The 16,491-nt window shown below is 43.6% G+C and overlaps 1 protein-coding gene across 2 annotated transcripts in view; it reads right to left on the bottom strand.

Moving 5' to 3' along the window:
- Nucleotides 1-13,706, bottom strand: part of GFPT2 (glutamine--fructose-6-phosphate transaminase 2) — a 107,446-nt gene extending 93,740 nt beyond the window's left edge. The window contains exon 1 of one of the 2 annotated variants that reach the window (XM_078653321.1): nt 13,571-13,706. In XM_078653321.1, coding sequence (XP_078509447.1) covers nt 13,571-13,577 — 7 coding nt within the window. In that variant the 5' untranslated portion in view covers nt 13,578-13,706. The remainder of the gene's footprint in view (nt 1-13,570) is intronic. The other variant, XM_078653322.1, reaches the window with a different exon arrangement.
- Nucleotides 13,707-16,491: the final 2,785 nt, after the last annotated feature.

Below are 16,491 nucleotides of genomic sequence, written 5' to 3'. Positions count from 1 at the left end.
GAGGCTGAACATAAAGATTGAAAAGCAGAGGGCTCAGGGACGAGCCTCATGGAACCCCTTGACCTATAGGGAAAGTACTAGAGGTGAAAGGGGGGGCTATCACCTGAAACGTCCTGTTCACGAGGAAGGATGCTAGCCGCTTAAGTGCTAAGCCAGTAACTCCAGCCTCCGCCAGACGACTTAGCAGAATGGCATGAGACACCGTGTGAATCGCGGCACTTAGATCCAGAATGATCAGTGCCGACGTTTGCCCCGCGTCAAAGGCTTTCCTAGAGATGTTCAGTCACTGTCAAGAGTGCTGACTCAGTGCTGTGGCTGGGGTGGAAACCATTTTGAGAGGGGTCGAGCCTGTGGTTTGCTGTAAGATATTCCGAGAGAAGAGAATTGATATAGGCCTCCGTAATCTTCACAGTCCAAGGTAGCAAAGAGATAGGCTGGAAGCTCTCTGTTTTTTGGGGGTCTAGGGATGGTTTTTTAAACAGCGGTTTTGCCCTGGCCTGTTTCCAAGCCATGGGCATGACCACTGCGCCCAGAGACCCATTAATCACCTGCTCCAATGAGTGTATGATAGTTGGAAGAATTTTTCAGAATTGGTCGGGCTTCAGGGGATCAGCAGGAGAGCCCGACTTAACTTTGGAACAAAGTGTAAGCACAGAATCTAGAGTGATAGGGGGGAAAGCCTCAAGGATCCCATTGGTATAACTGCAGGATGTCTTTGAGGGGCCTGCCTGAACCATGGGGAAGCTTTTGTAAATGTCTTCTACATTCCTTACAAAGAAAGCTGCCAGCTCATCGCACTGTCGGTCAGAGGTAATCAGTGAGCCTGCAGCGTCTTCTAGGTTTTAAGATCTGAGACTATTGGAAAAATGCTCTTGGCCGGATTAGGGCTCTTGCTGATTAGTTAGGCGTAGAATGTTGCGCACTAAACATGGATAGCCCTGTGATATCGCCTTACGGCAGCACGGTGGAGATCCTTGGAGGTAGGATCAAAGTCCCGTCTCCAAGCTTTCTCCAGCTTCTTGCAGATCTTACGTAAGGCAGCTAATTTAGTATTGTACCATGGATTAGATTTAGACTGGCGATTCATGGATAATTTGGCTGGAATAAGGCTATCAAGAGGCTGATTAATCCAGTTAGATAGAGAAGACCGAATTGGCCTCGTTAGGGTCAGCCGGGACGGCTGGAGCGGTGGCGGCAAGATGGATTTGAAATTGGTCCCAATTCAGTTTATGCAAGGGGGGTTTAAGGGAAAAAGTTTTCACTAAATTGCGCACCGGCATGATATTATAAATCAACATGGGAACTAAATAGAGATCAGAATAGCCCATCGGAACTGGGGGTAAGACAGTGAGGGGAGGCATATCTACCTGCTTGTATCTGAAATGTTATGAAACCACATCATAAATGCTGCATTTTACTCTATATTCCTCATCTGACTCTTCTGCAGAACACATAAACCGTCACCAGAAAGGGTCATGTTTTTTTCTTCAAAAAAACTGTAAAAGGAAATATGATACACAACACTTAAGGAAATTCGAAATGCAAAAAACTGTTCTTGCATCTAAGTGAAATAACTCAAGACTGAATTGGGCTACATATCCCATCCATGCACTTTTGATGATGACCACCATTTTTAATCTGAGTGAGGAGCCCTCAGGAAGTCATTGGAGTTCATGGAGTACATAGTCATTTATTTGAGTCAGAATCTTGTATCAATATTCGAAAATTGGTTCTGGTCGTAGATTTCAAGTCAAACATATACACCAATTAGCATATGTGGTATTCCCATAAAGGGTCAGATTGACCACTCTGCTAGTCTGGCATTTCCCCAGTGGGCTGCAGGTGGTGGGGGAGGGGCTTCTTTCCCCGGTGGGTGGGCTATGACCCCACCATGCACGTGTTTCTGTCCGTTCTAGTCGCAGCCTCCTGCAGTATAGGGCTGGTTTGAAAATTTTTGCCAGGGCTGATTTTTGTTTCCAGAACGTCCCTCAGCCTGCAAAGGTTGATACATGAAGCCAAGAGACTGTTGACGTTTAATGCATTTTATTATACTATGGCGCCCGATCTCCTACCACTGGTGAGGCCCAAACGTCTTTCTGGAATTTTCAACTAAGTAGCTACTCTGTATGTATCATATCTGAGTTTAAAATACATTGACCTCTTTCGACTACAGATCTCGAATCAAAAGAAGTTGTCTTAGAGCTTACAGAGCTCTGAGATGGTAAAAGCCTGAATTAACCTTAACAACTATTCAAACTATTACAGCTACGGTCAGAAGTTGTGCAATGCGGTCAAGGGAAAGCATGAATCCCATTAGTTAATGGGAGAACACAGCCCCCTGCCCCAGCTGGATAGAAGTATGTTGTCATCAGTTCTCTGCTGACAAAATTATGCATCCAACAGGCCATCTCACTCAGGGAGGACCTTGTTTGCATTTTACATTTGCATTTACTGAGCAGGAAGAGCATTTTATCAAGGAGCTGCATCAGGATAGCAGTTCCAGGTCAGTGTCAGTTTAGTTGAGAACATGTCGAAGAAGAGGCAGGAGTAACTGATGGAAGATGAGGAGAAGAAAGTACATGGAGCAAGCATTTACACACATTTACAGCAGCAAATCGTCAGGCATAAGGGGGGTGTATGCAGTTAAAATACTTTGTGTAGTTAGCCATCAATGTGACTCTAGGTAGAGGCAATATTCTTTGAGAGAAGGCTTGAATATGGGAAACAGAGTGATTGAGTGCAGGTCGATGAGGAGGGGGTTCCAGTGATGCAGTATCATTAGAAGGAAGGACCGAATGGTGATGCTGCAGCTGATATAGGTTTGGGCATGGCAATGAAATTCTAACTGGGTGAACTTAAATTCACAGCCATGTTGATTGAAGATAACACAGTGATATGGGATGCTGAGTGCTGTCTTAATGCATCCCTAGACGAGAAGGAGATCTGTTGTAGGTCCATGTAATCTATTAGAAATGGTTGTGATATTGTGATTCCAAAGGCAGAGAACATGCCTATCTCAGAAGCAACATGTTCTCACAGAATGTGCTGATTTTTCTAATAGTACAAAAGTAAATAGCCTGAATATTATGAAAACTATATTAGGACATACTATACGCACTGGCAATGCCGGTTGGTTTGATCTATAAATGAAAGTGCCTCTTCAGTCAGTGGAGAGTTCAAGCACACAGTAACACATGATACATACACCTGGTCACTCAACTGTTCACTCATGCACCCATATATTCACTCAGTGATTCACTCTTGCTTTCAGGCACTCACCTATCTAGGACAAAGCACACACATAACTCAACACATATGGGGGATCAATTAAAAGAATAAAAGTTGAAAAAATGAAAATGGTGCTGCCTAAATCTGGTGGGCATATGTTTGCAACAAAAAAATAAGAAAAAGATTAAACATAGCAGCTGGTGGCAATCTTGAAAATTGTACTGTTTATAATCTATAGACAAAATACTAATAGTACACCCTTAAAGGCCTATTTACATGTGCTTTTCACAATAAATATGTCAGCCCTTCTTCCTTTGCCATAACTTTTAATAATAAACAGATCTGACAGCTTTTACCATTGAACCAATCACAATTCCACAAAGCAACTTTCGGGAATTTCAAAATCCCAAATATGTATAAAGTTATATTTGTCATAACATTATACAGTCACACTGTCTAGAACAATAATCTGTAAGATTCTATGCAACAAATTACCTCTCCAAATGTTTCATCACAGTGTAATAACAACCTACCCATAAAAGCCTATTGCCAGGTTCGGAATGGGGAACCAAAAGCAGTCTTGTAAAAAACAAAAGCTCAAACCAGCCTGCTCATTTTTTCTCTTAGCACAGTCACTCTCTTTCCATCTAACCATTCTCTCTGTGGCCCTGGGCTCTCAAACCCAGCCTCCAAGGGTTCCAGCCCACCGGGGAAATGCCTTGTGGGGTACAAAGGGCTGTCTATTGCCCTTACCGTATGCCCAGAGCCTCTGGAATTATGCAGCAGAGGAGCCTCAAATTATGCGGTTGACTAAATTTGAGGGAAGAAAAGCCAAATTATGTGGCAAAATATGGAACATTTTTTGTAGTATTACTTCATTATTTTGTCAATTTTACACATGTTAATACTGTATGGGCAACATTTCACTCCATTAGTACCAGTTTAACAACCTAATGCAGAAATAAGCAACTGAATGATGACTAGTTAACCTTTGTGGAGGGTCTTCTACTGCACACAAACACGTCACCACGTTTTAATCTTTTGATCCTTTTCATCTAGAGATATGTTGTTAAAATCTGCAGATTCTGCAGCAAATGATGGATTATGTGGCAAACGCGGCAAACCCATAATTATGCACACAAAAAACGCGGCAGCCGGAGATTTGCGTTTTGCTTTCTCAATAAATAAGTCAGGCCTACTGTCTTTAGCAGTACAATTATTTCATAGTAAACAGACCAGCCTAGATCATTGGCTTGTCAGCAGAAACAACTTAGACCTATTGTATTTAGCACAGCTCCTCACTGCAAACAAGTCGTGCAATGCAATAACTCTTGTCAGTGTGTGCTCACATCTACTGTTTCAACAAATTGAAATGTTAATAGGTCTTGATGCTGTAAACATATTAATTGAAAGGCTGAAGCATCTGCCATTTATCCCTTGCAATAATACTTGTTTTTATAAAATGTTTGCAACGACAAACGTATCGGTTAAAGGTAAACAGGAAGCAGTGAGAATAAGAAAGTACGCGCTCCCTAGATGGTCAGTGAATGAAGCTTAGGAATGCTACACTCCCACTGCGCATGACCACAGGTGTGGTCTCCACTTTCTCAGTGCGTGTCCTGGAGGCCTAGGGTTCGAATCCGGCCATGGCAGACTCAGACTCCCATCCTTCCGAGGTCGGTATATTGATTATCTAAAGTTGGGTCATAGTAACTAACATTTGCTAAATACCAAGTTTAGGAACAATGCAAATGCGGCATGGAGTGTTGTGTACAACAAAAAACATTTCATTCTTGATCTCCATGCTCGTTGCTGGCTGTAAATAAAGTGATTTGGGGACTAGGGGTGTTACTTTGTAGCTACTGTCTATTGACTGACACGAAGTTGTGCAGCAGTGGGAATAGGCATGTGAGCCTGAACGCCTATGCCATTGACGTAGATTTAATACACACCCTTGGAGGAAGCGGTTTCCACTGTGTAAATGGGAGAATAGAGTCAGACTCACCGGCAGGAAAAACGTTTATCCAAGGCCATCAGAATTGTCCAATCGACTACATGTTCCTGCAGGCATGGAACTTTCACCAAATTAGGGATTTTAAATTAGATCTAAAAGAAGTGAGTGATCACAAACTCCTACACTTAGTAATATCGGGGGGACGGAAATTACAGAGAGAAACAGTGATCACCCAGGAGGTGGAGTACCCCAAACGCGTGACAACACGGTTAACAGAGGAATATATAGAAAAATTGAAGGCCATGCAATTAAAAATGGCCCCTGAAAACTGTGAGAATAAAACCTTGAAATGGTTTATTAATAAATTAGAAGAAGTTGTTCTATGCCTAAAAATACAATTAAAAGGGAATAATCCCTTAAGGGTAAAACAAACAAATTGTGGTAAAGGGTTTTCTGTGGCGTGCCAAAATAAGAAAAGGGAGATAAGAGCAGCACAAAGGAAACAAAAAAAGATCTTCACCCTAGAGAGACAGGAACAGTTAGTTAAACTGAAAAAAGAATTCAAGCAAACGGTAACCTCCGCAAAAAGGTTATACAAAGAAAAATGCTGGTTAGAATTACTAGAAACCATAGAGAACAAAAACCTAAGGCAATTTTGGCAACTAGTAAAAGCTACAATTGGAGCAACTGACGGTGAATTAAATTGTATGGTGAGTGAGGCTGCCTGGGAAGGGTACATAAGAGATCTGTACGGGGCTAGGACCCCAAGTGGGGAGATGGTGATTAGAACATGGCAAGAAATCTCAGTAGACCTTCTACCTAAATTTAATGAAGAGCAAGTTGAGCTCACAATAAAAGAATTAAAGCTAACACGGGCAGAAGGCCCAGATAACCTACCAGCAATAATTTTGAAAACGGATGTTAAATGGTGGGCGAGATTTCTTGCCAAGATGTTCCAGGTAGTACTAAAGGAAGGGGTAATGCCCCCAACCTGGAAAGGGGCCGTAATTAGGCCGATCCATAAGAAAGGGAGCAAAGAGGAGCCAAAAAATTACCGGCTGATAAATCTCCTAGATGTAGGTGAGAAAGTGTTCTCTAAAATTATCTTGAAACAACTGAATGCATGGGTAGATGAGCACCAAATAATTCCTATAGAACAGGGTGGTTTTAGAGCAGGCCACTCTACAATAGAACACGGATTTGCACTATGGGCAATGGCGAGGAAGTCGACGGAACAAAATGGCAAGTTATGCTGTTGTTTTGTCGACTTCAAAGCAGCCTTTGATTCTGTGGATCGGGCCTGCCTATGGGAGACTCTAAAGAGGTTAAATATTCCAAAAGACCTCCTTACTATAATAAAAGAACTACATAGGGAAAACTGGGGTCAAGTTATTAAAGATACGGTGGGTTCCTTGACCCTAAAAATACCCATGGCAAATGGATTAAGACAGGGCTGTGTGCTGGCCCCCCAGCTCTTTTCGATTTTCCTGTCAGATCTCCCGACCTATCTAGAGGTGGAGGGCAGTGCCAGTCCTAAAATGGATGGAAATAAGATTCCCTGCCTATTGTACGCGGATGACCTGGTAATTGTAGACCAGACCGAGAGGGGCCTCCAAAGGAAGCTTAATGCCTTTAACACATATTGTGCCAGGAAATTTCTAACTATCAACCTGGATAAAACTAAAACCCTATGCTTTGGGGAAAAATTAAGTAGATTCAGCTGGTACATAGGTGACCTTAAACTGGAAACGGTTACTGAGTACCTATATTTGGGTATATGGTTCGATAGGACACTAAACTGGAATACCCATTTGGAATCACAAAAGGCAAAGGCTCTCTCTTCCATATGCGGCCTAAAAAGGTTTAATGGGGACTATGGAGAGATGTCACATCGACCTCTGCTTAGAGCCTTTGACGCAATGATCCCCCCCCAAGTTTTATACGGCGCTGAGATCCTTTATTTGAGCGATAAGGGATCTTGGGATGTGATGGAGGGGAACTGCATAAAAAGGCTCCTATCACTTCCCCAATCTGCTATGATACAAGCCATCAGAACTGAAATAGGCACAAAGTCTTGGACGATACTAACTCAGATGGCTGTGATCAGATTCTGGAAGAGATTGGAAGACCCAGAAAGTAAAAAAGTAGCGTACTGGTGTCGTAAAGAAATTCAGAAAAGTGAACTAAAATGGGCAAAGGCCACTAGGGAAAAACTGAAGGGAATCTGTAATTCGTTAGAGATCGGATTGGACTTGGGAACCTATCAAATCCAAAGTACCAAAGGTGACCTGAAGCAAAGGGGTAAAGAAGTTTCCAAAGTGCTTGATATAGGCTATCTAACAAAGAAAAAATCAGTTGCTTATATGCTAAATGCTTGGTCCCAAGAAAACTGGTTCCCCTACCTTGATAGATTACCCAATCGTGGACTCAGGCAAGAGATCCTGAGGCTTAGAATTGGGATAAACCCATGGATAATAAATAGAGACCTTAAACTAAAAATGTTAGATCTGGATGGTCGCTGCAGGTGCATTCTGGGAACTAAGGTAGACCTGCTGCATATTATGTTGGATTGTCTGACACTCCTAGAACATAGGAAACTTTGGCTGCGCCCAATTTTTTTAAGATATGATGTAAAAACAAGATCGCAGGCAGCCAGCCTCCTAACAGAAATCCCCTATATTGACGTTGTAATTGCCCTCGGGAAATGTATAAAGGCGGCCCTGAGCGCATTGAGAACCAAAGAATAACATGTAGTACTGTATGGTTTTAGTGGAATGAATTCATTGGAGTAGTAAAAAGGTGAATAGGTTTTAAATATACAAAATAAGTTTTAACATAAGTGTAAATTTTACTGAATTTTGTATTTTTGATAAATGGTGTGTAGAATCTTTTAATGGACAAATTTTAAAATAAGTGTATGAATTTATGGTACATACTCCATTCTGCGTTATGTTCACTGCATTGTTTAAAGACTATGGTCATAATAAACATATATTTTGAAAAAAAATACCAAGTTTAGGAACAATGCAAATGCGGCATGGAGTGTTGTGTACAACAAACAACATTTCATTCTTGATCTCCATGCTCGTTGCTGGCTGTAAATAAAGTGATTTGGGGACTAGGGGTGTTACTTTGTAGCTACTGCCTATTGACTGACACGAAGTTGTGCAGCAGTGGGAATAGGCATGTGAGCCTGAACGCCTATGCCATTGACGTAGAATTAGGCTTTCCTGATGCCTGCCTCCTAAACTAGACCTCCGTCACAATGACGTCTGCATTCTATGGGCATGGGCTCATAGAAATGCGCACCTTCTTTGCTCCAGTTCTCTCTTCACCGTGCATGCTTTCTGTGCTCGAGCTGCCATGCTGATGCATAGCTTCTGTGTTCTACCACTCTCAAAAGATGCATACTACTCCACTCCTGCCCTCACACCCATCTGCAGTTTCTGTGCTTTACATCTCTTCTATTAATGTATGACTCTAATGCTCATCCTCCATTACTAATGTATGCTTTCATTACAATTAGCACCTTCCTAGTTTAAGTTCTCGGAATAATGCATGACTTATGCTCATGGTCTCATACTGATGTATGCCCTCAACGCTCCTCCTCCCGATGCATGCATGCTTCAAGGCTCTCCCTCTCTGACAATGACGAAGGTCTTCTAGGCTCATGTTCTCATACTAGTGAAGGACTTCTATGCACTTGTTGCATACTGATGCATGCCTTCCACACTCATGCCCTCTTACATGCCCTCACTGTTCCACTGGAACCAAGCTGCACCCGACTGAAGAGGACCTAATAGGCTGAAACCGGTCTTGGGTTGATTGCCTTCATTCGGAGAGTACCTGGCCTGGCAGTTTGAGCTGGACTGTTCCTATTGGAGCAGGACCACGGGTACTTTGCAAATGGCTGAGCCTAATCTGGGGTGGGATGGTGGGCACAAAAACGACTGACTGAGATGCAGTCCCGAGTAATTACCAGTGGCTGAAATTAATTCAAGCATGCCACTCGTCACTTTTTTGTATTCCGCATGCAGATACACACATTGTGTGCTCCTTCTCTTATATTGACGTGAGCCTCTGTGTGTTTACTGTGCTCTTGTCTCATTGGCTCCCACAGTCCAGTGTGTTTTTATATGCTACACCACAAAGCAATGCCAAATCTCACAAAGCAGAAGACAGCTAGCCCACACGTTGATGTTGAGAGCCCATCACAGCATGGAAGAGACTGGCTGATATTATTCAAAATTCTTACAGAGTGTGCCTACTGTCAAAGCAGTCTTTGGCACTAGAAAAGATAAAGTACCTGCATAGACCAGTCACGGCTCCTGCAGTTAAGCGCGGTTGGGCGGGGTGGGGAGAAGTCGACAGATGACAGAATAAGATGTATTTATTTATTTAATTTCCTCTATTCCGTCATCTGTCGACTACCCCCACCCCCCACCCCGTGCGCCCTATCCCACCGCGCTTACCTGTAGGAGCCACAAATGGCATAGGCCAGTCCAGCAGCAAGTTTAGGAGCTGTTGTTAAATGGAAAGGTTTACCAAAAGAAGTGAGTTTTACGATGGTGTTTAAAACGATTCAGCTCTGACAGGGCATAGATTGCCCCTTAAAATGGCTCTATGTATTGGGACCACAAAGTCCAGTATCATTGATCCATAAATCGGTCGTAAAAAAAGAAGCAATGGTAAAATGGATGAGGAAGGCTTTTAGACTCAGGGAGGCGGGCGCCGATTGTACAGAGTGGGTCATTTCAATAAAGAGGAGGACTCTCGGGGAACAAATCAATAACATGAATTTCATAAGACAGAAATTCGGTCCTGCTTTCTAAGAAAAAAACAGAAAAGTCCTAACTATTCGATTGTGAGCCATTACTATCTAGGAATTGCCTTCACTTACCTAGTGAAGGCAAGCCGGCCAATTTGTTAAGTGGCTGAAGTGTTGCGCAACTGACCCTTGTTCACAACCACTTGAAGAAATATCCAGTTTCTGGACACGCGAGCAACAAGGGGTGCCTCAGACAGAATGCCACTGACATACACCATGGGCAACGGATGTTGACAAAAGGTATGCCTAGGAAAGCTATGACATGAACCAGAGGAGGTATTTCATCTTGCGCCTAATTGAAAAAACTTTTAAGCTGCCATGCTTCAAATAAATGTTATTTGTTCTGCGTACACAATGCAACCTTCCTGTCATCATATAGGCTGAAAATTTGAATTCTGTCATGACAGGACTATTTGATGAGAGGTGGGAAGTTGTTGAGTTTCAGGTCCATGTACGTAAACCACTGATATGGAGGAACTACAGTAAAGTCAGTCTTTTAGATCCCATCATCACAAGTGGCCTCCCAGCTGAAACCACCTGTTGAAAAGTGGCAGGTAAAGTAATTTTATTATAGTGCCTTTGGACTGGGATTAGCATTCCCAACTGGGTTATATGTTGGCAAAAGTAAACCAATTACACAAGACACTAAACAGACACTGGGCTGCTGAGGTTATAATAAGTCCCGCGATCTGTGTAAAAATAATGGAAATAACTGAAGAACCCAGATGATTGATAAATGTATTTTGGCACTCAGCAGGAAGTTTGTGAGGATAAACGATGTCCTTGGATTTCGAGTGCGATATCCAGAGTTTCAGTTAGTAAGGGCACTTTTTCGTACATTGACTCATTGATGGAGGGAAATCGTGCAATCATCCAATAATTGCTGATAAAACTTCACCCCAAAATGTAAAATGAATATTCCAAGCACAAGCAACAACAACAATGTGATGGATGAAATGTTCGAATTAGTCTCATCCACTGGCAATCAATTTAGGGACGCATTTCAGTCCATTGGTTTTCACCACCATGCCTCCCGCCTTATGCTAATCAGTACCTACGCTGCTCCTCATGGGAACAATTGCTTCAAACTGCCAGGCGAGTTCCCTCCAGAATGGATCACAAATTACCCCAGACTGCTTTTTCCCTAGCTGGGGCTCGTCAGTAGGGTGTAGCTGAAGTCCCATGGCACAGCAAACATGTTGCCCAAGTCAGGACATACCAATTGCACTTAGGGCATCAACTGTAATAACGTGGTGGTGAATGGAATACTTGAAATAATCTCATCCGATGACATTCACTCATAGCTGTATTTCAGTCCATTGTTTTTCACTCTACTTCCAATCTAGACAAAGGCTTGCCTTATGCAAACCAGTACCTACCCCGCTCCTCATGGGAACCATCTGTCCCAGCAAGATGATGGATAGAATCCTTGCATCCAACTGGGGTCAACTCGGTTGAAACCAGTATTGGGTGGCTTGTGTTATGATTCAGAGAGGACCTGGTTTAGCAGTTTGTTCCGAACTGCTCCCATTGGAGTAGGACCAAGACTGATTTGCATATGACTGAGTCTATTCTGAGGTTGCATCATGGACAAAGAAATGATGGGTAAGAATGCGCCACTGAGCGATTACCAGTGGTTAGACTATTTGCAAACATTCCTCCCAAGGGTATGCCCAGTTGTGGGTCCTGTGCTCATTTTTCCATTGCAACCAAGCTGCATCAAGCTGCACCCAACTGAAGAGGCCCAACTAGGCCTGCCTTGTCATTTCACACTGGACTGTTCCCACTGGAGCAGGACCAAGGCTGATTTGCATATGGCTCAGTCTAATCTGAGGTGACATTTTGGGCAAAAAACAATGGGTTGGAATGCTAACCCGAGCGATAGCCGGTGGTTAGACAATTTGCAAACATTTCTTCTATAACTTTTTGTGTGCTTAATGTAAGGTCTTAAGGGGCCATGGTTATGGCCAGACACGGGTTCAATGCTCACTTTGCCCGACTAATAATGGACACTGTGAGTCACCAGTGTGAGTTCCTCCTAATAACTCAATTGATGAGAATTGGAGCTAGTAAAGGACCTTCATAAGAACCAAAGGAAAAGTTTATCTCAAGTTAATCAACGTTTCCTATTTCATGTAATGACTTCATGTTAAAGGCAGGACTGCTTTGTCCATTACACCAGAGGTTCCTAGAACAGTAGCGCAGTGTACTGATGTGTCTACTTCTAAGCACCAATATAAACGGCGTCTTTCTCTGCCCACCTAACTGCACGAGTTCATAAACAACTATCTCACCACCAAACCCATATTTTCTGTTTTACATTAAAAAAAACACCTTTAAAACTTTCACACGGTGTGTTGCACTCTTAAGCAAAGGCCCAGTTTTTTAAATCAAACCCTTGAAAGCATAGCTTGCAAATGCAGCCTGGGGGGTAAAGTATATGTAACTGTCACTGCGGGTGATGCTTACTTTAACTGAAGAACTGTGCAGGAATAAAGGCTGGTTTATTTGTATCAGTCACTTACCACCAGTTATAATAAACACCACCCAGACTCACAAAGAGCAAGTATGGAAACATAAACTGCGGGGCATTGGTCCTGTTCTGAAACGTTCAGTTTTGTTAGGAGTCTTCCTAGAAAGCGCTACAACGCCTCGCCAGCCGGTAGTAAGCGCTATGTAAATGCAATTTCAATAGAATGCAAGACTTGTTTTATGAGGACAACCATCCGCCTGAAGTTCGTTTTACAGCCACGTTACACGCCCCTTCCCCAGTACATAGAGAGTCTGTGAACATGGCCCGGGGCAGCAGCAGGCAGGAGCCCCTCCCTCCTCCATATGCAAGGCATTACCGCTCATCTGTCATCCGAGAGCCGGGTCACCCCTCGCCGCTCGCCCAGGGTTTGGAATATTTATCACAAACACGGGCGAACCGGCGTCAAAAGCACTCCCAGGCTGGGCACTGCGCGTGCCAGGACCGTGCGCACAGTCTGTCCTCGAGGTGCCCATCGCTCTGCCAACGTCACGCTCCATCACCCACCGATTGAAAGGCAATGCAAGTTTCATTTAAAGTTCCGCCCGTGAACTTTTTCTCCTAGAAATAGTTTCACCACCTTAGCCTGCAAACGCTGCAATGTTTCTTTTTATCCAGGTAAGATGTATCGTGCCTCAATAGTGAAGAGTACAAACACCAGGAACTATTGTCAACTAGGTAGCGAGTACGCTGCGGAACAACCAAGATATGTACTAATAATGATTGAATGTATGTATGTATACTGATGTGTGATAAGAAATAAAAATGCAAATAAAATCTGTTTTTAAAAAAAAGATGTATCGTGCCTCCATTTATTTAGCGCTAACTGTAAAATAGAGAATAAGAAAACTTTGAACGGATTTACAATTGACTTTTCGTGTGGCATTACGTGACAGGGTCTCCCAAACTTTTAGCGTTTTTTTTTAAGTGAGTTAATAACTCTGAATCCCTGTTGTGCCTCCCAGACCTGCTGAACCAGATTCCAGTACATAGAAACCGTGTTATAATATAAATAAGTGTCTTCTCTTACCGCACATTCTTGTACAGATGAGCCTTCTTAGACGCAGCAGAAAAAGAGGATCCCCAGGTGAGGTGTCTTGGGTCCGCGCAGCTCTCAGCTAGGCTCAGCAGTCCCGGTGCTGCGCGTCAGCTTTACTCATCATCCCTTCTTGAGGAAGGAGCCTTTATAGCACCGTCAGGGCCTGGCCGGGGCTGGCTGTCTCCTCATTGGCTGTCGCGGGTTCCCATGGCCACCCGTTGGGCTCATTTTCTGGCAGCAACACTGAAACTAAACACTCGTTACTTGTGTGCGCTCGGCTGCGCGGCGTCCACACTGAACAGATTTCACTGTCCGAGCACTCCTATTGCGCAAAAAGGATACATTATCGTATGCACTCGCCTTCTCTACACAGAGGGCATCACAGGATGTTATTCCTGTTAACTGTGGGGTCGTTTGCTACGCGAGCGCCTTTACTGTTTCTGCCCGAATGTGTGTCGTAGTAATATTTATCTGAGTTAAAAAATAAAGTTTTTCTGATGTCATTAAAATACGAGGCACTGATTCCTTCTCTGTTCGGGGTCTGATGGCCGATTTCCCTCCCTTAAAATTCTGTCAATGAAAGCCTGAGGCGATACCATGGCCATGTAAGTTTTGTTACAATTTACTGAACGAACACGCAGTTTGCCTCTCCCAAAAATGTACCCAGAAGAAAGAAGCAGGTGAAGCCTTTCGCTTGACATTTCTCAGAGGAATGTCGACGCAGAGAAGTGAGTCACCTCCGCACCTTTTGCCCTTTGACGACAACCCCGACTCTCCTCTGGCGCTCTTGTCTTCGAGAGAGCACATCACTGAGTGACAAGGGAACCGAGACAGGATGTCGAAATTCGCCCAGTTTCTGACTGTGGACAGAGGTTCTGTGAGAGATTAATCTGTGCTGAGACAGAGGAGTAGGGCGGGGCTGCATCGAGAGCATCTTTATCCACACCTTCCCTACTGGGGACTGATCATTATTTGAGGAGTGGGGATGAAAATAGATATTACCGGATTGTCAGAAAGTGGATTATTACTGGGGTGAATGGTAGTCCACCACAAGTAATAATGGCACTATTCTCGTTAGGTTCAGTGAAGGTTTCAGTAATTTAAACCTTAGCTCAACCCCTGGAAGCTATGGCACACAGCGACTAGGCTTAACTTAGGAAAATGTGTAAAGCTTTTAGAAGTATCCAGTTAAAAAGTTGAAAACACAACACAAAAAAATTCCACTAAAATGTATAAAATTAGAGAATACAAAATGGTCAGGTCAGCCGGGCTCCTACAGGAAAGTGGATGTCTTACAGGTTTTTGTCCCTGTAGCTTAACCCCTTGGCTGCGGGGCCGATTCCCCCGCTGTGCTGGGGGGAGAGGGGAGCGCGCACAGCGCCCCGGTGCTCATGACGAGCTGAGCTCGTCTTGACCGCGCCCGTTCCTTAGAAAGCCCAGCACAGCAGGGGAATTAGCCCCGCGTCTGAGCGTTCTAACGGTCATGACGAGCTCAGCTCGTCATGAGCAGAGGAGAACCGTGGCTCATGACGAGCTGAGCACATCATGAGCGTGGGAGGGGTTAGTAGGAGATCAGCCAACTGACCCTTGCAGTCCACTTCTTAATCTTGATACAAATAGGAACAGGTCCGGCCCTTAGGGTTCTTTTCACATCTCACAACATAAAGTGCTGCCCTTCTTCTGTCTTCCACAGGTCCAGGAATGTACTGGAGAGGGTACTGGAGGTGCCACATTTATCCCTAATGTAGCCATGGGTAGAGGAAACTCCTGGCCGCTCCCTATCCAATGAGGTAAACGTTCCCCAGGGTGACCCTACTCACTTTTTCAGGACTTTCTGTGTGTTTTACTGTAAACTATTCCACAGTGCCCCTCTCACCTAAAACCAACATGGTCAAAACTGTCACATGGATGTATTAGGCCCAGTTAAGAAATGCCATTTTTACATGCTTATGTTCTTAAGTTGCCTTCTCTCTCTAAACATGGTGACATTTGACACACATTCGTTTGTGTGCACATATGGGATAATATTCTTCAAACTCAGTTTTGCTTACAATACCGCTTCATAGTCACTCTTATCAGAACAACTTGAACATTCTGTACAAGAGCTAAGTTCAGTATGCAAGATGTTGTTATTCGTTTTTGGACGTTCAGCGACGGAGCAATCAAAATACAATAAGGAACAGCGGCCTGATGGACCTTCGGCATTGTAACATGGAGGATGTTATTATATAGGTTAGAAATGGGGTCTCTAAATGGCAGTTGTTTGCACCCTGTCCAAATAGGGACCTTCACTTTAGTCAGGGTTAAGGAGTCACACAGCTAAGATAACCCCTACTCACCCCCCAGGTAGTTTGGCAAGAGCAGTCAGGTTATCTCAAAGACAATGTGTAAAGTATTTGTGCATACTCACACAGTAACACAGTGAAAACAATACAAAAGGACACAACAACAGTGTAGAATAATAACTAATATTTATCTGAATAAAACATGACCAAAATGGCAAAAATCCAACATACACAAGTAAAGCTATCACTTTTAAAAGGTTCAAAATAGTTCAGTCCCTAGGAAGCTATGGATGCATCACTTTTAGAACAAAGTACCTGGGATGCCTCAAAATCAAAGACAAAAACAGGGACAGGGGAGGTGTGGTGCCAGAAAAGCAAAACAATGCGATGCATCGGTTCCCTCCTACCAGGAGAGGTGATGCTTTGGTACCTTACTATGAGAGGAGGTGAGGCGTCAATCTCTGTACATGCGGCTTTGGTTTTTATTGCTGGGTGACGATGAAGGACTTGGCACCCAGGTATGATGCATCGAAAATCCAGACACGCTGTGTTGATGCGGCTTAACACGTGCTGCATCGATTTCATAGCCGCAAAGCAGGTGATCTGTCTATTACTTCAGCCGCACAG

This window comes from Lissotriton helveticus, chromosome 7, assembly GCF_964261635.1.
Source record: "Lissotriton helveticus chromosome 7, aLisHel1.1, whole genome shotgun sequence".
Classification (NCBI taxonomy): domain Eukaryota; kingdom Metazoa; phylum Chordata; class Amphibia; order Caudata; family Salamandridae; genus Lissotriton; species Lissotriton helveticus.
Note: the sequence above shows the minus strand (reverse complement) of the source record. Positions and strands in the feature narration are given on the sequence as shown.